Here is a 25,155-nt window from a genome sequence, read left to right as displayed (position 1 = left end):
AAAGAGACTGCAGTTGCTGGCACTAACCTAATTCTAAGGCTTGCTCATCCCTCTCTGAAGCCAACAAGGCCTGCTGCTCACCTGGGGGTGTGTAGGCGTCCATCGAGGTCTGCACAACCAAGGACCTGCGTTTGGAAGGCATAGGCACTGCCATCTTCCTTTCTTTGTGTTTAGCGAGCGCAGCCTGGACAGCTTCTGTATGGACGTCTGAAACAAAGCGGGAGCTCAATCACTCTATTGTTTGAAGACAGCCCCAAGGCCCCAAGCTTCTCTGCCTTGTTTCTGTTCCTGTAACAGAGTCTATCTTCCTACAGACACTGTCACAAATGGAAGAGTGGGGAAGGAAGGAAAGTAAATATAAGCCTGACAGTTTGAAAGCGCTAGGAAAAAGGCATTCAAATTCATTTGCAGACTTTTAACTATTCATTTTATTACCCTAGAATCTGTATAATCAGATACTGGATGTAAATCTCTGTGGTTTTTTTTTTTCTTAGTCCTTGATCTTCAAATATTTCTTCATGGGTCACATTTTCCAGCTTCATAATTCATTTTCATGTCTGTTAAGGGAAGTATGTACACCAGATATGTACAGTAATGATTTTAGCTAACAGTTTAAATATGAGTTATGGAGCAGTCCTTATATTAGGTAATCTTTGTATATTAACCCATTACATTAACTCCACCCATCTTTTTTAATGCCTGTTTTGTAAGATAGTGGCCTCAGGACTGGGTGTGGAGAATCAAGTGGACAAGGTACTACCTGTCACATAGGTCACTTTCTAAAGGGCCAAAGACAGACAAGAGACCGTCAAATGGGATAGGAATGGAAATCAGATAAAAAGACTGAATGGCTACTTAATTGTGAAGCCAGGGAAGAGATCTATTACTGGGAAATCTGAATAGTAAGGCAAGAACCTCCAAGACAGGGAACAATTAACTCAAAGGCCCTGCACTGTGCATAAGGGTGGTGCCAGCAAGACACATACAGCACCAGCCAAGGGACCCACCAGGATGAGGGCTTTGCAGGAGTGGTTGTAAGTCTGACAGGGAAGCATGGGCTTGAGGAGTAAGAGTGGATGAGGGATCATCCTGGCTGCTGGGAAGGTGCCATCTAGAGAATGAGAGAGGAGCCAGGAAAAGCGGCCAGAAGGCAGCAGTCAGGGTATGACTACACTCACCAACTTCCACACGTTCTATGGAGGAGGCTCTCGTTATTCCCATTTCACAAACAAGAAAGCAAAGGTGTAAAGCTCTCCCAGTGTAACTTGTCAGTGGCAATGACTGGGTGTGAACCAGGTGTGAGCACCTCCAGGGCCCACAGCTTCACCACTAACCACACTGTTCTGTAATTGCTCCTAAGAAACCCCACCCTGTTAACATTTGAGAGTCAGGGCAAACACAGACGAGCCCTTAGGCCAGATGCAGCCTGCATTCTCCTTAAAATAACGTTTCACTGGAACAGTGAGGCGTCATTTCTGTGTGTGTCATCTATGGCTGCTTCCATACTGTAAAGCAGGGCTGAGCAGTTGTGACGGAGACCATAATGGCCTAGAAAGCTAGAAATATTTGCTATCTGGCCCTTTACAGAAAATATTTGCCAACAGTTGTTCTAGACCATATCACATACCAAACACAATGACTTTATTATTTTTTGTTCAGATTGTGTGTGTACTGCTCTTCTCTCCTCACCTAAATTCAAAGTACTTTAAGACAAAAACCCAGTTTCTGGTCACTCTTAAACTCCTAGATTGAAAACTGGTAACCGAATGACTTGAATTTACATTACTGAACAAAACTAAAGGGCTCATTAATGAGCACACTGGTTCTCCACACATCAAACACTTTGCTTTATATACTTCTCGTTCTTAAGTTTTTGGATGTAATTTCAAGTTTACAAAAAATAATCTGCAAGGATAGTACAGAGAACTCTGGTATAACTTTTACACAAACTCACCATTTATATTTGACCCCATGCTTTCTTTAAATAAGATTTTCCCCTAATCATGTGAAAATAAACTGCAGCTACCATATTTTTCTATACCTAAATATTTCAACATATTTCCTATAAACAAAGATATTCTCTTACATAATGTGAATTCTCAAAATTGGGAAATGTAACAATGATAGCCTTTGTGTGTGTATGCTAAGTTGCTTCAGTTGTGTCTGACTCTCTGCGACCCTATGGACTGCAGCCTGCCAGGCTCCTCTGTCCATGGGATACTCCAGGCAGGAATACTGGAGTGGGTTGACGTACCCTGCTCCAAGGGCTCTTCCAGCAAACAAACCTATGTCTCTTACGCCTACCTGCATTGGCAGGTGGATTCTTTACTACTAGTGCCACCCAGGAAATCCAATGATATACTACCATCATCTAATTCAAACTGCAAGTTCAAATGATGCCAACTGTCCCAGTAACTTCCTTTGCAGTTATTCTGTCTTTCTAGTCTGTGATTCAATCCAGGATCATGGGTGCACATATTCATTAGATTTTCTTTGCCCTTGTAGATTTGGACCAGTTTCCCAGCTTCTGCATTCCATGAAACTGGCCATTTTAAAGGATCAGTCAGTTCAGTCACTCAGTTGTGTCCGACTCTTTGCAACCCCATGGACTGCAGTATACCAGGCTTGCCTGTCCATCACCAACTCCCGGAGCTTGCTCAAACTCACGTCCATCGAGTCAGTGATGCCATCCAACCATCTCATCCTCTGTCGGCCCCTTCTCTTCCTGCCTTTAATCTTTCCCAGCATGGGAGTCTTTTCCACTGAGTTAGTTCTTCGCATTAGATGGCCAAAGTATTGGAGTTTGAGCTTCAACATCAGTCCTTCCAATGAATATTCAGGACTGATTTCTTTTAGGACTTTAAAGGATACAGGCCAGTTATTTTGTAGATTGTCTTCAGCCTGGGTTTTCTGATATTTCCTCATGACTAGATGCAGACCATGCATTTTAGTGGGGACTTCACTAAAGTCTGTCCCCTACTGATGGAGTTAACTTCGGTCCTTAGTTAAGGTGCTGCTATGAACATAGGGGTGCATGTATCCTTTTAAATTATAGTTTAATGGTCTTTGTTTCTAATTTCAAATTCCAATTGTTTATTGCTGGTATGTAAGTGGCTTTTTAATATTAACCTTATATTCCACAACCTTGCTATAATCACTTATGAGTTTTCAAATTTTTGATTCTTTAGGGCTTTCTACATAAACAATCACATCACTCCAAACATGTATACTTTTAATTTCCTTTACTTAGCCTACTGCATTAGCTAAGACTTTCAGTATGATGTTGAAAAGTAATGATGATGGGACATTTTTACCACGTTGTTGATCTTAGTGGGAAGTCTCACCACCAAATATTAACTAATTTTTTTCATATTCTTCATCAAATTGAGGATGTTCTCCCCTACTCCTAGATTGCCAAGAATTCTTGTCATAAATGGGTACTGGATTTTGTGAAATGCTTTCTCTGCATCTATTGACACGGCCTTTTTTTTCTTTAGGCTGTTGATAGCATAGATGACATTAACTGATTTTCCACTGTTAACCCAGCTTTGTATACCTGGAATAAATCCCACTTGGTTGTGTTGTGTAATAGTTTCTGTTTTTGGATTTGATTTAGTAATATTTTCTTGAGGAATTCTGCACCTATGTTCATGAGAGATATGAGTCTGTAGATTTCCTTTCTTGTAGTATCTTTGTTTAGTTTTTGTATTAGGTTAATGCTTGCCACACAGAATAAATTAGGAAGTAGCCCCTCTGCTTTTATCTGCACAAAGAGAATACAGGACACAGGTACAACTTCTTTCATAAATGTCTGATAGACTCAGCAGTGAACCTATCTGGGCCTGGTGCTTTGGAAGGCTATTATTGTTTCAGTGTTTTTAATAGACATAGGCCTATTTAGATGGCCTCTTTCTTCTTGGGTGAGTTTTGGCAGATTGTGTCTTTCAAGGAATGGGTCATTTTCATCTAGGTTTTTGTATTTGTATTCACAGAGTTGTTTGTAATATCCCCATAATATTCTTTTATTGTCTACGGGATTAGTAGTAATGTTAATTTTTTCATTTCTGACATTAGTAACTTGTGTGTTTTCTATTTTTTTCTTAACCTGCCTAGAGTATCAGTTTTAATGATCTTTTAAACAGGATTTAGGCTTGATTTTCTCTATTACTTTGTTTTCAATTTCATTATTTCTCCTTTTATTTATTTTCCTCTTTTAATTTACTTTCCCTACTTTTCCTGGTTTCTTAATGCTTCTTGAACTTTCAACTATACCATTCAATGCTGTACGTCTTCCTCTAAGCAATGCTTTTGTTACATCCCACAAATTTTGATCCTCTGTATTTTCATTTTCTCTTCAATTCAAAATATTTTAAAACTTCTTAGACTTCTTCTTTGACCCAAGTGTTATTTAGCAGTGTGTGGTTTAACCTCGAAGTATGTGGGGATTTCCCAGTTACCTTTCTATTACTGATTTCCAGTTTAATTCCATTGTGGTCTGAGAGTATACTTTGATTTCTACCACTTTCAGTGTTAGGAGTTATTTTAAGGCCCAGAATACAGTATATCTTGAGGTATCCAGCATGAAAACGTGTATTCTGTTATTGCTGGATGTCAATTAAATCCAGCTGATTGATGCCCTTACTGACTTTCTGCCTGCTGGATCTGTCAATTATCAATACAGAGGTGTTAAAGTCTTTGTCCATTTATTTCTGTTTTACTGGTTCTTATCTCACATGTTTTTTCATATTTTGTTGTTGGGCATGTACACATTAAGGATTATTGTATCTTCTTAAATAACTGACCCCTTTACAATTATGCAATGCTCTTTTCTCTGATAATTTTCCTTGCTCTGAAGTCTGCTCTACGTGAAATTAATATAGTTACTCATGCTTCTGGATTAGTGTCCGCACTGTATCCTTCTACATCTGTGTCTTTCAATTTCAAGTGGATTTCTCAAATAGACAATATAAGTGGGTTCCGCTTCTTACCCACTCTGACAGTCTCCACCTTCTATCTGGTGTACTTAGATCACTTACTAACAAAGTTATTATTGACATACTTGGATTACTATTTACCATGTTTGTTACTGTTTTCTGTTTGTTGCATTTATTCTTTGTATTCCACTCTTTTCCTGCCTTTTCTAGCCTTAACTAAGTATTTTATAGGATCCCATTCTTCTTCTCTTCTGGCGTATCAATTATACTTCATGTTTAAACTGCTTTCAGTGATTGTCCTTGAGTTCATAATATATATTTCACAATTAATCTGAGTTCACTTTCAAATAACACTGTAACTCTAGGGTGGTATGAATACCTTACAACAGAGTATTTCTAGTTCCTCTCTCCTGTAACATTGTTTTCATTCATTCACTAATTAATATGCTATCATCACCCAAATGTTTATCTGTAAGATCAACTGTGTGTGTTAGTCACTTCAGTTGTGTCTGACTCATTGCAATCCTATGGACCACGGACCACCAGGCTCCTCTGTCCATGGATTCTCCAGGCAAGAATACTGGAGAAGATTGCCATGCCCTTCTCCAGGAGATCCTCCTGACCCAGGGATTGAACTCACATCTCTTAAGACTCCAGCACTGGCAGGAGGGTTCTTTACCATTAAGAATAAGAAAAACAAAGGATTTTATCTTCATCTATTCCTTCTCCAGCATTCTTCCTTTCTTTATGCAGACCTGAGTTTCTGACCTATCCACCTTTAGTCTATCAATGAGTTAATTCTTCATTTCTGCTACAGTGTTTCTGAATTCTAGCAATGTCTTTAGTCTTTCATAGTTTCCATTATCCATGCCCAATTCTGGGATCAGCAGTTTGCCCAATGACCTCAGTTCTTTAATGCCTCAAAGAAGGGTTGCTGGCAGGTCAAGAAACAACAGTTAGAACTGGACATGGAACAACAGACTGGTTCCAAATCGGGAAAAGAGTATTGTCACCCTGCTTATTTAACTTATATGCAGAGTACATCATGCAAAATGCCAGGCTGGATGAAACACAAGCTGGAATCAAGATTGTCGGGCGAAATATCAATAACCTCAGATATGCAGATGACATCACCCTTATGGCAGAAAGTGAAGAACTAAAGAGCCTCTTGATGAAAGTGAAAGAGGACAGTGAAAAAGTTGGCTTAAAACTCAACATTCAGAAAACTAAGATCATGGCATCCGGTCCCATCACTTCATGGCAAAGAGATGGGGAAGCACTGGAAACAGTGAGAGGCTTTATTTTCTTGTGCTCCAAAATCACTGCAAATGGTGACTGCAGCCATGAAATTAAAAGACGCTTGCTCCTTGGAAGAAAAGCTATGACAAATCTAGACAGCATATTAAAAAGCAGAGACATTACTTTACCAACAAAGGTCCATCTATTCAAAGCTATGGCTTTCCCAGTAATCATGTATGGATGTCAGAGTTGGACTATAAAGAAAGCTGAGCACAGAAGAATTGATGCTTTTGAACTGTGGTGTTGGAGAAGACTCTTGAGAGTCCCTTGGACTGCAAGGAGATCCAACCAGTCAACCCTAAAGGAAATCAGTCCTGAATATTCGCTGGAAGGACTGATGCTGAAGTTGAAACTCCAATACTTTGGCCACCTGATGTGAAGAACAGACTCGTGGGAAAAGACCCTGATGCTGGGAAAGATTGAAGGCAGGAGAAGAAGGGGATGACGAGGATGAGATGGTTGGATGGCATCACTGACTCAATGGACATGAGTCTGAGCAAGCTCTGGGAGTTGGTGATGGACAGGCAGGCCTGGTGTGCTGCAGTCCACAGGGTCTCAAAGAGTCAGACACGACTGAGGGACTGAACTGAAGCCTTTTCTTGTGTAAGGATTGTGTATGAGGATTTCTGTGCTTCCACCACATGCCCAAGTGGAAACCAAATCTATATCCTCTATTCCATTTTTTTCACGTTATTTTCTCATTTCTTCTTTCTGTAAACTCATTCAATTTCTCTTTTCTGGCTTCTTAAGTTAAATCCTTATTTAATTTCCAGGATCTCTTCCTACCTAATATAAGTATTTTTTGGTAACTATTGTATCAATGTCAAAGTACTGTTTTGGTATATTCCATAAATTGATTAATCACTTTTTTGTTTTTTACCTGAAATACAAATCCTCTTAACACATCCCTGCTTCAACCAGGAACCTACCCCAACCCAACTACCTATACATATTTCTGAAATCCAACTCTGTGTCTTTTTTCTATTAAATGACTAGGCATAACTATCAAGCTTTATTAGTTTTAGACAAGCAGACCTTTAAAAACTGTCTTCAGCTGCATCTTCTGCCTTCTCCTCCATATTTACACAACCTTCGGCACAACCTAGCACAGCACTATGAAAGACAACTTTCTGCTGTGGTGGTGATTTTCCATATCTGCACTGCCCAGTATAGTAGTCACTTGTCTTAAAACGTGGCTAGTAAAAAAAGCACAGAAACAGAATTTCAAATCTTATTTAATTTCATTAATTTAAATATAAAATTTCTCCTGTGCATACTGACCACCATGCTGGATGATTCAGCTTTACAGAGACAGCTTGTCTTTTACTAGGAATGCTAAGTGGAGTATGCAGTCTAATTTAAGTCTTCTAAATAAGAAAATGTTATTTTTTGATTTATACCCCAAAATTGATGAAAACCTTTAAAGTTTTACTTATGGGATTAATGCTTTGATACTTACTGAATTAGAAAGGAAACTGAAAAACTTTTAAAAATACACGACTTCATAATCACAGATTCCACTGGCTGTAAGAATAACATCATCATGTCAGGCAGCCTCTGGAAAAACCCACTGTACATTCACAAAAGAATGAGACTAAAAGAGGCAAGTAATGTGTTAGCATTATCCTGGAAATGGCTTGTCCTCACAGACCTTCATGAAAGGGTCTTGAAACGCCACCACAGCTCCCTGGCCTCTGAGCTCTTCCTCCTGGAGGAAGACAGCACTCCAAGACATTCGAGGTGGAACGAGCACAAGGTAGATGTTTTCTAGGTACCTGGTAAATGCCTATTTATTCATTCACTTTCCAAATCAAATTTTAGTTCCGAAAGGAAATTATTTAAAAAGAGAGGTACACTTTACTCTATAAAGAATTCCAGTAGGAGTTCATTACCATGTAAGGCAATGGGTTTAAAAATAAAAACATATAGCCAAGAGATGTTAAGTCTGTGGCTATATGGTTGACCAGACTGACTGTTAATTAAGTCAACTGTCTAAAGGATAACAGAATTACCTATTGGCTGATAAATTTGGTCACTGAAACAACTAAAGTAACTCTACTGAGAGTGGTCAAAGAATTTTAGAAAGTAAAATATTCTGAGAGTCACAAAACCTTTTCTCTTTTTTTTTTTAATTTTTTTTAATTAATTTTATTTTATTTTTAAACTTTACATAATTGTATTAGTTTTGCCAAATATCAAAATGAATCCACCACAGGTATACATGTGTTCCCCATCCTGAACCCTCCTCCCTCCTCCCTTTTCTCTTAAATGTCCTTTATCTTCTGTGCTGGTACAGGAGAAAATAAAATCCTGAAACATGTATACTCAAAACAGATTAAAACAAGCTTCTAAGATTTTATACCACTTAAAAAAAAACACAATATATGAGCATAAACTCTAAAAGAAAGTAACTTAGCATTGAAATGCCTAAATTAAGAAAACTAATTAGAGTATTTTAAAACCAGGAAACAGCAGATAATGACATATAGCGAAGGAGACTATCAAATGAGCCCAGGGATGCCCCAAAGGCCCTCCTTAGCTTTCCTCTAGGGTGGATGTCATCCCATATGATGGTGGAACTGAGTCAGTTAAAGAAAATAAGAACCCAGCTGAGCTTTCAAAAGCACATAGAAAGATCCTCTGGATATGTCTGCTCCTTAAAACTAAGCAGTCATTATTTATTCAAAATTGAGAGTATAAATTAAAAAAAAAATTTAAACTATATATGGAATAATATTTTTCACATCTTACATGATAATTGAAGGCGTACCTGAACTATTTTTCATGTATTCTCTACATAGTAAGTAAATAGCTGGGGCAAATTCCACCACCTTTAACCTACAAATGGGAAACTGAATTCTGGAATGGCAGACCCGGAGAGGATCATCTATACAGCTGTACAACCTAGACATCTCAGGGTCACCAAAACCCCCTCTCTCACAAAACCCTGCCTTAACTCACCACATCTCACGTCTCACTGGCACTGATTCATATCCTGTACAAATACCTCAGGTATCCAGGGGCTTCCGGATCCTCCCTTCTAACTCGTACTCCACAGTGCTACCAAAGTCATCTGCAAACCCCAACCTGCTCCAATTGTGACTCTGCTTAAAATCTTTGAATGGAACCCTATCATCTTCAGGATAAAGTCCAAGTGCCAAAAGATACGGATAAGAGTGAACACTTGTCTACTGTCTGTCTATGCACATGCCTACACATATGTCTGTGTATGTGTACATGTGGGTCTCTACCTGCATGTCTCCCGTATGTGTGACTATGTACATGTATCTTATGTGTGTGTGCATGATATATAAAATGCACAACAGAATCATGACAAGGGAGTAAATCTTAGCATTCCACAGCAAGTTGACAGCACATATATATGTGCTACCCTTCTAATTAATCTGAAAGGGGCCTCTGAGATGCCTGAATAACGTAAGACAAGCTCTTGGTATGTGCCAGGATAAAACTACCTGAGAAAACACAGAATGTAAACTCGGTTACAAACCCCTGCCTTCATCCCACCCCCACGCATTGTCCCAGGCATCAGGCCTGAGACAGCCAAGAAGGCAGAAGGCGCAGCAGTGAAGCTGCACTGGCCTTCTTCCTAGTTTCTCCAGTCCATTCTTCTTGCTTCTGCACATAAAGATTCCTGACGCCATAAAGTCTGTCTTATGCCATCTTCCCATCTAGAAAGGAGAGCTGGGCCAGGAAGTCAAGCACACAGCTCCTGAACTTGGTGGAAAGGGTGGCGGCTTATCCTTCAAGTCCCCAGTAAGGGAAAGACTCACAACACTGAGAGGCTCACAGGGTTGATCCACCTGCCTCCATGTGAAGTGGCTGAGCTACTTCACTTTTCGCAGCCTCAGCGTCCTCTTCTGCAGCACGAAACAGCCGTATGTATGCCACCTTTCTGTTATAAAAACCAACTGAGGTAACACCATTGCAAGTACTTGAAAATATAAAGTGATATATAAATGTTATAGTTTGGACTGTCATCATCAGCAATCCACATGTATCCTGAACTGGTGTTCCAGCAACAACACTTACTGATAATTTTCTTTAAAAAAAATTATAGTTAGGGAATCAATAGAAAACAACTGGAATCCAGATGGTGGCGGAAAAAATTAAACATTAATCACAATACAACTTTCCTGATGCTAAATTAATGGAAGAAATTTAAGCCTGTTGAACCCAGATGACTGCTATAAAGCAGAATTATGAAGACAGCATTCTTATACGCAGTGTCGTAAAACACAAAGGAAATAAACAACATACAAATTATTAAGAATTTTATTTCTTTTTTGAAAACTCTACTTGAGAAACAAATCACTGAGGTTAAAAGAGAAGGAAAAAATACTAGCAACTAAGATCGGAACAGTAAAACCAAGATTTTTGAAACCAGTGTTAAACTTTGTAACACCTAAAAAATGAGCAAAATTTGGCTTACAAAAGGTTACTACATTTTAAATTATTGTAACATTCTAAATAATGGACACTATCTTAAAAATATAAAAAGAGTTACTTTTTACTGAATTTTATTGTGTGCCCTGGAGGGTGTATCTATGTCTGAGGTAAGAGGTCATCTGCACATCACAACCAACCACAAACACACCCGAATACACTGCTGTGCATTCACACAGCTTCTGCAGACATGTGTCCACTCATGCATTTCACCACCACCCACATTACATCTGGCAATATGTAGTAATTGTAATACATTGAGCTTACCTGACCGATAGCGCTCATCTCGTGACCCTGAGGACCTTCGGCGGTGATAGCGAGAGGCAGAGGAAGGAGTAACTGGAGCCCGGCGCTCTGGAGGCAAAGCTTGATCCACCCCTGGGTTAAGGAAAACAGCAAAGTAAGGTGAGGTTGACTGGCAGTTGGAGTTAACTAACTTTGCCAAGCAAATCATCTGGCAGAATAAAGCCCTGACTCTCTGTTTTCCCACAGCCAAGCTAAGGCACATAGGGGAGTGGGCATGGAAGGCTGGGACAGCCCAGATGAGGAACAGGAAAGGAAGCACCAGTCCAGGCTCCTTCCTGTCACAAATGCCTGTTAGGTGCACATGAAGTGATACAGAATAAGCCACAGCAACAATTTTTAAAATTATAATTATCATTAAATTAAAAGTAACTGTAAATAAGTCCTGTAGAGTCTTTTTATAATCCAGGTTGCCAGGACTGAACATAATAAACTTTCATCTTTCTTCATTCAAAATTTCAAACTCTTGCAACCTTACTCCACCTGATGCTAAACAACTGAACAAACCATATTTCAATATAGCTTTGAAGAATTACCAAAACTGTTAAAATCATCAGATAAAAATGATTCAGTATCTGGCCAAAAGCTGACCTAACTCTGGCCAACGTGACAGCTATTCAGAAACAGAGTAGCCAGAGGCACAATCCAGAGAAAATTATTAGGTACTACAGGAGAGATTTAATTACCACAGTTCAGAATAAGGAAATGCTAGGCATTAAAGATTAACTGCTGCTTCTTCAGAAAAGGGCCAGTAATACTTGACAGAAACTGAATCAGAAAAAGCAATCTTAACCCAAAACTGTCTAGTCCCTGGTTTACCATGATGGCTCCACAAGAGCCAGCTACTCATCCTTGAAGTTTAATATTCCTCTTACACTGGGGATTTCTGCACCTCATTTCTTCACAGAATGTCTGTGGACTCCACATATTACATTTGCTATGTTAGAACTGCACAAAAGTGTACTGTACACTGCAGCTCTGTGCTAGGTTCCACGAGTCCTTCATCTAGCAAGTGTGTTAACGTCACTGTCATTAATTAGCAGTTCTTGTCACTGAACCATTCAGAGCTCCAAGTTTTTCTCAAGTTATTGCTACAGAGGATCTTTGAAAAAATTACTTTGTGAAAGAATTACTTTATATTTTTTATCAAACAGATGCACATAATTTATGAAATCAAAGAGTACTATTAAGTCTCATAGGAAAATAGTAATTACCTGGTGCTTACATTATTAAACCTTAGAATTCTAAGCAACATTATTCATATATTAAAAATTTTTTTAATTTATTTGTATAAATGTATTTATTTGAAAATTATGTATAATCATTGTCTTTCATGCCAATTACTGTTGAGAAGCTAAATTATTTCATCTTTAACTGGAGGATAATTGCTTTACAATGTTGTGTTGGTTTCTGTCATACATTAACATGAATCAGCCATAGGTAAACATATGTCCCATCCCTCTTGAACCTCCCTCCCATCTCTCACCCCATCCCACCAGCCCTCTAGACTGGCAGAGAGCACCGGGTTGAGCTCCCTGCATCAGCCAGCAAACTCTCACTGGCTGTCTATTTCACATACGGTAGTGTGTATATGTATGTCAGTGCTACTCTCTCGATCTGTCCCACCTCCTCCTTCCCACTCTGTATCAAGTCTATTCTCTGTGTCTGCGTCTCTATTACTGCCCTGCAAGTAGGGTTAGGGTTAGGGTTAGGGATAATCATTGCCTTTCATGTTAATCACTGTCAAGAAGTTAAATTATTAAATGCAAATCTGATGCTATATCTTTATGTAAATCTGTTTTTTTCTTCTCTCCTCTGTCACCATTTACACCTTTTTTTACATTAGGAGCTGCCAACAAGCATTACGTTCTGCAGCAGGGGCATAACCAGATCTATTTCCAGCAGGTCTTTTACCCAGGCTATTCCATTTGCCCAAAGAAGAAAGGTGCAGTCTCTTGCCTGTGACTAAGCACAGTGTTCATCACCAGGGTGGAGCTGTTCTCCTTCTTCAGCACTGTGCTCTGATTTAGGGCCTCTGGTGCAGTATTGCCTGGTGTCCCTGACTCTGGAGGCTCTTAGTTCCCTTTCTCCAGACAGCAAACTTCTCTGCAGGAACGCAGAAGGAGTGATCACCTGTTGCCTAGAAGCCATGCCTACCCACACTGCCCAGCATCACGGTTTCATCAGTCCATTCACCTGCTGCCTTCCTTCCCGTGGCCAAGTAAGATGCCTCTAATCATCAACCTTATAGAGCCTAAAAACACGTCATTATTTCTCCACTCTCCTGTCCTAGAGATTCATACTTTATTCATTTACTGACATCAAAGGGCAGTTCTGGGAAGAGGCAGAGCTAACACACACTGTCAAGCTGCCAAGATTAAACAGTGCCACACACACACACACACACACACACACATTTAGCTTTCAGTCTCAGTACTATTACCCATCAACTCCTTTCAAATATGCTTCCTGGAATTAGTTTCAACCTTGACCCTTCCAGGTCCATAGGTGGCCATATCCCTCCTCTGGGAAGTGCAGTCACAGCACTTGCAGACCAGCTATCAGTTCAGTCACTTAGTCACGTTCGACTCTTGGCGACCCCATGGACTGCAGCATACCAGGCTTCCTTGTCCGTTACCAACTCCCAGAGCTTGCTCAAACTCATATCCATTGAGTCCATGATGCCATCCAACCATCTCATCCTCTGTCGTCCCCTTCATCTCCTGCCTTTAATCTTTCACAGCATCAGGATCTTTTCCAATGAGTCAGTTCTTCACATTAGGTGTCCTAAGGATTGGAACTTCAGCTTCAGCATCAGTCCTTCCAATGAATATTCAGGACTGATTCCCTTTAGGATTGACTGATGGATCTCCTTGCAGTTCAAGGGACTCTCAAGGGTTTTCTCCAACACCACAGTTCAAAAGCATCAATTCTTTGGTGATCAGCTTTCTTTATGGTCCAACTCTCACATCCATACACTAACTTCTGGAAAAACCATAGCTTTGATTAGATGGACCTTTGTTGGTAAAGTAATGCCTCTGCTTTTTAATATGCTGTCTAGGTTGGTCATAGCTTTTCTTCCAAGGAGCAAGCGTCTTTTAATTTCATGGCCACAAACACCATCTGCAGTGATTTTGGAGCCCAAGAAAATAAAGTCTCTCACTGTTTCCAGTGCTTCCCAATCTATTTGCCATGAAATGATGGACCAGATGCCATGATCTTCGTTTTCTGAATGATGAGCTTTAAGCCAACTTTTTCATTGTCCTCTTTCACTTTCATCAAGAGGCTCTTTAGTTCCTCTTCACTTTCTGCCATAAGGGTGCTGTCATCTGCATATCTGAGGTTATTGATATTTCTCCCAGCAATCTTGATTCCAGCTTGTGCTTTATCCAGCCAGACATTTCACATGGTGTACTCTGCATATAAGTTAAATAATCAGGGTGACAATACACAGCCCTGACATACTCCTTTCCCAGTTTGGAACCAGTCTGTTGTTCCATGTCCAGTTCTAACTGTTGCTTCTTGACCTACATACAGATTTCTCAGAAGGCAGGTAAGGTGGTCTGGTATTCCCATCTGTTGAAGAATTTTCCACAGTTTGTTGTGATCCACACAGTCAAAAGCTTTATCGTAGTCAATGAAGCAGAAGTAGATGTTTTTCTGAAATTCTCTTGCTTTTTCTATGATCCAATGGATGTTGGCAATTTGATTCCTAGTTCCTCTGCCTTTTCTAAATCAGCTCAGCTATACGACATGTAACTTAGTGCTCACCTGCTATGGACCCTACACTTCTGTGTTCAGAAAGCTAAGTTTGCCTACAGCAGTATGCAAACTCTCAAAGGCAGAAAAATAAGAGTTTACAACCCAAGGTTTTAAAAGTTTTAAAAAGAAAATGAATAAATTAGACAAAATGAGGATAGCTTCAATAAGTCACCAGCCTCAGGACATTAACAGAGATTAAAATATAAGTGTGCATATTTCAAATATTGGATTTTACCTGACCTCACTGTGAATGAAATTTGAGGTAGCTTAAACATACTTCAGTCAAATAAGCAGTTCCAAATTAGAATGACCTGGTACACAGGAGGACCTGGGGCAATAACCAAGGGGCCCTGCCTGTGACCCATTGTAAGAGGAGCTGACTACATGCTGCTGGAGGGATGGGCTGCCTCCCAGCAAGAGTAACCACAAATAATCAGTAAAATACATAGTTACAGCCCAGTATTCACCACTGCTGGGGTCCCACACTCAGGCATCCCTGCAACCTAGCTCTCGGGACAGCCCAAGATGGCCAGTGTGTCTTCAATAGAAGGGAGGATGTCCCAAGGAAGGTGGGGTAACTGTCCAGAAACACGCAACGCAAAGTGGATTAAAAAAAAAAAAAATTCTTCTCAGGTAAAAACATGACAAAGATCAAGACTGGATCTCTTCTCCCACAAACACTGATCAAGCACCACTTGCTTCAGATCCCACGTGACATGAGGGCAATGCACCTGGACAACGCCATGCTCTGAAGATGGTGCCCCAACCTGCTGGCGGCACAGTTTGTGACCCGGGGCCTCAGTTTCCCATCTTTAGGCAGCACTGACAGGCACAGCCAATGCTTTACAGCACTGGTGTAAGCACTGTGTATTTACTAAATTACTAACATAGTTGTACGAGACAGGCTTCTGCCATTTCACTGGGAACAATCGAAGGCCCAGAACTGTGTCTGTGCCACTCTGGTAGTGTCCATCCATGTGTGATGGGCACCCCTTCCTGGTGCACTCAGAGCCAGGCAGAGGCCAGGCCCCTGAAGCAGAGGCTCCCTGCTGTTCAGTACTGCACTCCAGATGCAGTGGTCACTTGTCACACAGACCAAGTCCAGTTGGTACTCTGAATCTGGGAAGAGGTAGTTTTGTGATCTCACCACAAAACTACTGTTCAACCAACAGTCTTATAAAGAGAGATGGGAACTGCCACAATTCCAGACTGTTACCCAGTAACAAACTCAGAGCAGCTAAAAGCTGCTGAGGTTGTGTGATGAAGGTGTGTGCATGGATCCTCACTTTGGACATGTTAAAGCACTCTTAACAGGCATGTTAAGAGTCCAGAAAAGGCAACAACTGTCTGGCTGTCTGCCTGCAGCTGAGTGCTGCCCATGGCTCACAAAAGGAACTCAGGAAGCACTGCTGAACCAGTAAGTAAAACATTTAAGGCTCGTGCAGAGGGCTGCAACACGTCAACTCACATACAATTCAGTGAGTTTTTGTTCCATCTAGAATCGCAATGGGACTCTAAATAAAACTCTTCATCAGTGGGGGGAGAGCAGAGATGCATGAGACGAAAAGAGGAAACAAAACGACAGCACAGGAGAGAGGAAAACCCAGCTGTCCACGCCTTGGAGTGTGCACCCTCCTGGGACTTCCATTTATGCCTGTGGCACATCCCCAGCCCATTCTCAGACACCCCCATCCTTCACGGCTCCTTTCTTCCCCACCCTGCACTTTATTTTCAAGGTTAAAAGTTCACTGCTCTGACCCGTCACAGTCAGATGCCACCTGCTGCTCCAGGCACCTCTCCACCCCCAGGGCCACCACAGCCATGAATGTCAGTCTCTCTTCAATCCAACCAGACTGTGCCTGGTTCATTCCTCTGCACCCTGTGGACCCCAGAGCCGAGGCCCAGGCTCCTTCCCTGACCGCCAGCCTCTCTCCACCTCACGCTCCTCATGAGCCACCTCCCACTCCTGCCTCCAGGTTCCTGGCACAGAGAAACAGTTGCTGTTCCCAAGTTCTTGACCTGCTTATCACCACTCACTCCTCCAGATGCTTTTTCCTCTGCAGAGCTGAAAACTTTGTCCGAGCTCAAGGGGTATAAAGCAGAGAAATAAGCCTTTTTTAAAAATTAGAATGTCAGTTACTTTCAACATAGGTTTAAGAAAGGTTCCCTGAAACTAACTTAATAATGTAAAACAACTACACTTAATTAAAAAAGGCTCCTCAAAGAAAACCCTAATAGCATAGTTCTGGCACCTAAACAATCCAGCAATTTCAGATTACTAAACCAATGTAGTCATTTTATTAACACTATGGTAAACCAGACACTAGAAATCACAGTAATCCTAAGAGTAACCTAAGCATAGGGTCTAGAGGGGCTGGTCCATTCACTGTGACACAATGGTGCACTGCAGGCCAGAAAACCTGCAGTACAGACACCATATAGTTGCGCAGAACATTAAATGTTCTAGAAAAAGTCAGCATTTCTAAATTCAGATAGTAAGAGAAAAACACTAAAAAAACACCTTGGTTTTCAACAGTTTTAAAAGGAATCATGAAGGACATGTAAAACAAAACAAAGAGCTTGGTCCAAATTCTGGTCTTATTTCAACTGCAGACAAGTCACCGAACCTCTGAACCTCAGTTCCCACACGTGTTGGGGCGCAGACATGGACACAGTAATAAAGAGTGACTGTTACTCCCAGGACCCTCGTCGTGACTCAAGGCTCTCCGCTCCCCACCTACAGGGTTCATGGATCTCAGCGTCCTGCGACCTCACTGGGCACGCCAAGGGCTCTCACTTAAGTGAAAATATGCCCTAGACAGTTGGTAAAATTGCCGAGGATCTTTCCATATTTGTACACTGGCAAGTTTTGAATCCTCCCATTCTCTTCTAGCACATAATTATACTTTGCTTCCCATAACAGAGTGAAGTGAAAGTCGCTCAGTCATGTCTGACTCTTCGTGATCCCATGGACTATACATACAGTCCATGGAATTCTCCAGGCCAGAATACTGGAGTGGGTAGCCTTTCCCGTCTCCAGGGGATCTTCCCAACCCAGGGATCGAACCCAGGTCTCCCACATTGCAGGCGGATTCTTTACCAGCTGAGCCACCAGCGAAGCCCAAGAACTATTCAATAACTCAAGAACTCCTCAGTAACTACTGGTGTCTGGGGGAGGAACCTGATTGGTTCAAAGCCATCAAAAAGAACAAGAAAACCATCCATCCATCTATCTAGTCAGCAGCTGTGTGTGATAAAATAAGAATACACTTTAGACAACTTAGGGCACTAAGTTGTGTATCAAGATCATGACCACAGCTTACCTAGGATACAAGTCATTACCTCTAGTGATGAAAGTTCCTTTCCTGGAGCAACTCAGTCTGAAAAGAATTCATGCTAAGTCACAGGCCATCCCGATTTAACTATTCGTATTTCTCTTCTGGTATTTAACCTTGCACGCTACACCCCATCTACCACCAACAGGTGGCATGGCCCAGGAAGGCCCCCAGGATCAGCCCTGTGTCCCTACAAAGCAGGTAAGAAGGGCAGCTCACTGCTGTGCCCAGGGAGGGAAGGCTGCACTCGGGGGACAGGGCTCTCCGGCAGGATAAAAACAGACCAATGGTGCACCAGGTACCAGAGCAGCGCAGCAGGTATGAAAACAGACCAGCGGTGTACCTGACCCCGGGGCAGAGCGGGTGTGAACACGAAGCAGCAGAACCAATCAGGCCCGCAGTGCCGGGAAGCTGCATTTCCTGTAGCATATGAAACACAATGGCCTGTCCTAACCCCAGGGAGCAGGGAAGGAGTCCTTGTTGAAGTGACACTTGCACTGAGCTTTAAGAGGTGCGCAGGTGCAGGCAGGGGATACAAGCATGTGCCGACAGTGTGACATGGGATGCAGGCTGGGGAGCTGGAGGGAGGCCAGGCACCTGCGTGTGAAGCCCTTGCGATGCAGACAAGTCTGCACTCCCAGTGGGGCCATCCTTCTCTAGTGGAGCAAGGATGGACGATAAACTCACCCTAACCTAGGGAAGTTCCTCTCTGAGGACACTGTCCACGTGGACCCCAAGGCAGAATCCCTAGGACCAAGAGGGAAACACACCTGCCCTCTGGTCCCTGCAGCCAAACTCACCAAAGTTTTCACGACAATGCAGTCATAGTAGGTCCCTCTAACAGAGCACAAGCCACCTGCTGCCGGAGGAAAGGCAAGCTGGGCCTGGAGAAGACTGGATTCACATAAGTCACCCGCTGCTCGAAACACTAGTTGCCAATCATGGAGAAAGTAATATCCAGCCAATACACACATCATGACAACAGAGGGACTACATCTGGTCAAGGAAGATTTTACTCTTTATGGTAATGGTGGAACTTTACTACTTCACATCACCATGACCTTACCATGAAAGCAGTGAAGACTCATAGACCCTGACACCATGTTATTAAGATATCCCTGAACAGAGCTGTAGAGAGTGGATTCTGTCTTCTAATTTTATAAATTTTAGCAGGTTTAGAGACTAACAAAAGAATACATAGCTGAAAAACTCCAAGAGCATTAGTACCAAATAATTTCTCCTGAATAACATTTTCTCTTTGATGATGACTTTTAATACATTCTGACCCATTACTTGATTAAACACGTAATTTTTTTTTTCTTTCCAGCTCTGGACCCTTTCCCACATCTAGTTTTAGGTGAGCACTCAACACCATGCTTCCTGAAGTCAATATACCTTTGACTGGGTTCGCCCGTCACTCACTTCTGGGAAGAAAAGAAGAAAACCAGGGAAAACCTGCTTCCCCAGCACTCTTCCCTGGGATGGGGTAACACACAGGAGCTCAGACTCAGGGTGCATCTCTTGCTTAAAGCTGCGTAAGCCATCCTAATCCACAATCATGTGTCCCAAACAAATTCCCAAAATTTGGGATCTTTGAAATATCCCACAGATCCCAATGATCTTTGAAATATCTTTAGAGTACTTCCTAGAGAAGTCTTTTTCTCTGATGAATAAAAATAACATAAAAAAAGGAAAAAAGGTAAAGTTCATCAAAACACAAACTCCCTTTAGGAAAGTGTAAAGCAGGATAAGGGTAACTGAAAAGGAAAACAAGATGTTTCTCATGAAGATCCTACACCAAAAGTGTCATTTCTAAGGCTGACCTAGGCAAGAAAGAACCCTCTGATGCGGAGCCGCGCACTCTTCTTACTGCTCCCCAGAGGCAGTTGTGTACAGAGTGTGACTGTTCACCCAGGGCAACTTCTCAGCATACAAATCAGCATAAAAACTGCACAACTACCCAGGCATCCATCTTCCTGACCCCAGCATCCCCAGTGAACCTGCCTTCTCCTTCCCGGTTGGGGATGGTAAGGCAGGAGGCCCAGGGAGCAGCGTTCCCCAGCAGCGCTCAGCCTCAAGCATCCACAGGTGCAGGAGGCAAACAGAAACTGTGACGGGGCCCGGCAGCTAAGGCCCAAGTCTGCCACCTGCCCATCAATGCTCCACTTTTGCCCACAAGGACATGCCTCATGCCTGTTAGCAAGCTGGCCTGGAGAGGAGAGCAGAGGCACAGAGGGAGACCAGGCTGTGTGTCCTCGTCTAAGATCCTGCGGATCAACTGTGACACACAGCTTATTATCTGTACATGATTCTCAATGTCTTTTATTTGAGTTTATGCTTATTCCTTATTGTACTAAAAGGTGCACTGAACTCATCTTTCTGAGCTTCTTATATTCAAAATATTGTTCACTTAAATAATTTTGACCTCTGGATAGAATCACGACTCTGTGATGAACCAGTTCAATTTTTCAATTTCAAAACTCCATGACTGCCCTCTGGAGATAGGAATATAATGGAGCTATGGACCTCACTCCCTGAAACAGATCTAAAGGGCCAGGGTACACTAGAGCTCATCCTCACCCAAGTCTCTGACTATGAGACAAAGGTCAGTGAAGATCAACAATTTTATGAAAAACTGTATGATCCGTCATGGATTCTTCTTTCCTAAGTGTTCTGTAAGTGGTGCTCCAACTGCGAAAATATGGTTGCAAAAACTGAGTATTATATTTTAACAGAAAACACTCAGACCTGGGCCCTGAATCAGCAGGATAATCATGGTCCAGGGCTTGTGACAAGCTCTGTGCCTGAGGAGCTCTGAGGCCTCGGTAAGTTGAATGAGCTGAAATGGAGGATGGGGCTGAGAAATATGACCTCCTAGGTTCCCCCAAGGCTGAGCCCTACACTTCTGTTTAGAATGGCATCAGGCAGACAGTCCATTGCAAATGTGCCCTGCCATGGGATTCTCTCTCAGTTAAGTGCGCTCACCGAAACGAAAGTAAAACAGTGGCCGGTTTCCTGCGGTGCTGGCCGCCCGCTCTCTGACCGCGGCGTCTCGGATGTCACACACCCCGATGTTGCCAGCCTGCAGCATTCTTCTCGGGGCTCCTTCACTGTGCTGCAGTCTACACCGGACCACGGCAGCTCCATTCGCTGCTGTAACAAGTTGAAAAAAAACTAATTAATTCAAACTTTAGTTTTTTTTAAATTTGTTACAGCGCCGAGCAGAGCTGCCGACCCCATGCAGAACAGCACAAAAAACACCAAGGGGACCATGTCACACAGGGCCACCCTCAGCGCCCAGCAATACAGGTCAGCCTCGTCCTGGGACTGTAGAGGCTCCATCTCCCAGAGCCATCTCCTGGGAATACACAGAACTGCTTCTGTTTCACTTTTGTTTGGTAAGGCACAGAAAATAAAATCTAGCAACACAAGGACCTACCACCTCACACCAGCCTTCCTCCAAAACCACGAAAGGCCACCTGCAGATAGGAAGTCATCCCAGCAGTTCTGCTGGAGGATGAGAAGGAAAGCGGGGAGACCACATCTAGTCGTCTGCCCCCGTGTGTTCTCTAAAGCTCTCACACACGGGGTCAGCCGGACAACACACTGCTCTTCCATCCACTCAGACAGAGCATAGCTCCTTCCTTTTACAGACCAGACAGCAAGAAAACCCAGGTCGCCAGCTAAGGCAGCCCTGCACAGCCAGCCAATCTTTACGTTAACTTTCTTAAGCTCCAAGGAAAGAAAGAAACCACACAAAATCAAACGAGGCTAAAAATGCAGCATACTCCACACAAATGTCCTGGAAGGTGAGCCGCAGGTGAGGACATTCCTCTCGCCCCCAACACTGGAGGCCACGTCACAGCCCGGAGAGCCAAAAGGCCTGCACATGCGGAGCTGAAGCTCTCCTAGCTGGAACATCTCAGCATGGCTTTACATCTGCTCCAACAGGGAACACTGTAGAGTCCATTTCTGTTGCTGTCCTACCTCCTGGAGGACTTGTGATAGCATTAAGCCCTTTCCTGATGCCCAGAAAATTCTCAAGGTTGCCCTCAGAACAGAGGTGTTACCTACAGCCCAGGGTTTCCCTCCTTTCCCTGAAATGTACAGAACCAGCTCAAGTGTAGAATCCTACGTACTTGCATAAGTGAAAACCACAGAATTAAATAGAACTTGTACTTGGTTGAGAATTCATAATGCAGACAATCATGTTTCAAAACACAACCAACCAACCTTTACGATTTCAAAATCCCAGCCAAGATGTTACATCATTTTCTAGATTTGCCTCCCCCAACCTCCACCAATGAAGTCAACAAAAACTGTTGATTAACTTAAACCATTATCAATAATATTAACTAAGCCAAAATTCATGTTTAAACCATAAACGTTCTCATATTTTTTTATGATTAGAGTATTTTAAAGTAATCAAACATATTACTTTCCTCTGTGGATGAATACCTATTACAGTTATCTGGCACCTTCACAGAAAAATCCTATGTGTCTTCTGAATTCACAAAATATGCTGCAGTCACGCAAAGGAGTGGGATGGGGTTGATGCCACCTCAAGGGCCTGATCCGCATGCAGTCTGGGGACTGGGAGAGGACTGGTGCTCAGCTGTTCTCTCAGGAGTTGCAGTTAACTCTTAAAGCTGGACACCTTATGCTACTCAGTAAGGTTTACATACTCGGAGGCTGGGGCAGGTAGGCTCCAATCAATTTTGATCTCTTCTTTTCATATCCTTTTTGTGTGATGTCACCTGTAAGAGAAGGAAAGGAAGTTCAGAATGCTTTTCTCTGGTAGAGCTGAGCACTCAACTAAGAAGACATAGTCACGCATGTAGGTGTCTTCTGTTTCCTTATAATTTAAGAAGAAAGCACTTTACATCATTCACCTCGACTTTTCTTCTGCTTGCAAACATTCATTTAAGTTAGATAAAATCCTTTACAGTGCATGCACACTCTGGTCTCCGGCCCCTTCTCACAAGGTTTTGGCTCTGATGGAGTCCAGAATTAAGAGTATTGCAATCTTACATCTGCAGGGCAGGAAACCTCCCTGATCTACACAGCGCTCATTAACTTAATCAACAACGGATTCTGCTGGTGTCTACCCCAGTGAGAGCTGGCCCAAACCACCAATAATGAGCATCTTCCTTCGTTAAGGAGATTTTTTTTTAACTTATCAGACATGTCAGTTTCAGGGACTATACACTGATAAGGTACTTTTGAAAATAAGTGTCTAAAGCCAAAAAAAGGTAGATAAAAACAAATAAAGAGGACGTACGATCTATGGAATCCAAAATATACGACTAAGATGTTTACAATTAAAACAGGAATTAAATTGCTAAAGCCAGAGATTCAAGGATCGTTCGCTGCTAGGTTGCCAAGTACCTGGGACAAATAACCTTTATGACATGCAACAGCCTTTCCCAATTGCAAGCTCGAACATACCCCAAATGCTGATTTGTGCCACTGAATTTTTCTGAAACTCTTTAATTTTTCCCCTAATATCCTGACCAAACCATCATTCCTAAAATAGTTAAATATTAAAGTTTTAACAAAAATACAGCAAACAAATGAAAAGTTGTTGTGAGTCACACACAAGTTGCTAAGCCTGCTTTACCTGGTGGTGATGCTTGCTACATCTGATCAATCCAGAGGCACCCTGGGCCAAGAACTGCCTGGGCCACCACTGTTCCCAGCAGTCCACTCCGGCCCACAGAACTCATGACTAGTCTGTATACACAGAGCTGTAAACAACACAGATATAGGAAGAACTATCCCCCATTGACTATTGAGCATTTTTGATGCTAAAACAAACTGACCATTCTTTGAAGACAATACACCTATAACAATGCTAGTTTCTGTGCTAACTGTGCTGCTGCTCAGCATTTTATAAACTCGAAACCAGCTTGCTCCCTCCCGCAGAGGGAATGCCCAGAGGAAAATGTAAGCACGTGGCAGGGGACCGAGCACTTGCGTCAGGGTGTGTTGGTGGGAAAATCACGTCCTGGCCTGCCAGAAGGTCACCTGAGCATGGCAGGTACCTATTCTTTACCTGGTGTTTCCCTCAGCCCCTCCCTTCCCAGCCAATCTCACAGGTGCTCTGCACAGTCCTACCACAGAGTCCTAGTCTGGTGAACTAGTCCCTTCTGGCTTGTTCTTCACCCAGAGTTCAGCTCAGTTGTGAGGAGCAGATCAAGACAGCAGAGTAGGAAGATGTAGAGCTCACCTCCCACCATGAAAATTCTAAAACAGATCTCCACGTGGAGCAATTCTCACTGAAAACTAACCAGAGATTGGCAGAAAGACGGCAGTACAACTGAGACTGTAAGATCAATCCACATGGAACAGGGTAGGAAGGGAAAAGAAGTGATCAGGTCAGGACCTGTATACCAGGGAACAGCTGCGTGGAACGGGAAGGTCACAGGGACGGAGCTCTGCCCTGAGGAGCAGGCAGTTCAGCCACAGATCGGTGCCCTGGTCCTGGGGTCTGACAGCAAGACTAGCCCCATGGCTGGCTGGAGGGCCTGCAGACTAGCAGGAGGGCTGTGGGAAGCCTGGGCTCCATGGTGAGCAGCACAGCTGGCTTGACCCCAAGCGTGGCTGGTCTAGCCATGAAGGCTGCTCTAGCCACTGCCCATTTTTCACAGCCTGAGCCCAGTCCCGCCTGCTTCTCAATGGGGAGAGGGTCTGGCTGTGAGACTTAGAGCAGCGTAGACCCGAAGCAGTGACTGAGCAGGGTGGTGGCCACCACTGCTGGTGCTCAGACAGGTAGTAAGTCAGCCCCAACCTCTGTCTGGGGCTGAACCCCTCAACTCTGCTGAGAGCCCACACAGGCACCTCTTGATTCAGCATTGCTGGGGTGAGGGGCCTGGTGCCGGGATGGGGGAAACATATACTTAAAGGGAACAGAGTGGGTTCAGACTTAACTCTCAGGGCTTCTGCTCCAAGCAACCTGGGACCCTGCCCACTCCACAGGGTGGTGATGTCACCAAGCAGAGAGGAGCAGAGGGGAAGCCCAGCTCACACAAGGCTCCAGGCCTTGCCCTTCCACCTCC

The 25,155-nt window shown here is 42.8% G+C and overlaps 1 protein-coding gene across 8 annotated transcripts in view; it reads right to left on the bottom strand.

Moving 5' to 3' along the window:
* DIP2C (disco interacting protein 2 homolog C) overlaps window positions 1-25,155 on the bottom strand; it is a 294,092-nt gene that overhangs the window by 116,123 nt on the left and 152,814 nt on the right. For 4 of the 8 annotated variants that reach the window (XM_010811336.3, XM_010811337.3, XM_059892708.1 and 1 more), the window contains exons 2-5: window positions 22,783-22,854; window positions 21,083-21,250; window positions 10,965-11,075; window positions 82-207 (exon numbers count right to left, since the gene is read on the bottom strand). In XM_010811336.3, the coding sequence (XP_010809638.1) occupies window positions 82-207; window positions 10,965-11,075; window positions 21,083-21,250; window positions 22,783-22,854 (477 nt within the window). Of the gene's footprint in view, window positions 1-81; window positions 208-7,268; window positions 7,415-10,964; window positions 11,076-21,082; window positions 21,251-22,782; window positions 22,855-25,155 lie in introns of those variants that run through there. The other 4 variants (XM_010811338.3, NM_001206073.2, XM_059892707.1 and 1 more) reach the window with 2 other exon arrangements.

Source organism: Bos taurus, chromosome 13 (genome assembly GCF_002263795.3).
Source record: "Bos taurus isolate L1 Dominette 01449 registration number 42190680 breed Hereford chromosome 13, ARS-UCD2.0, whole genome shotgun sequence".
NCBI classification, from domain to species: Eukaryota; Metazoa; Chordata; class Mammalia; order Artiodactyla; family Bovidae; genus Bos; species Bos taurus.
This window is presented reverse-complemented; position numbering and strand designations above follow the sequence as displayed.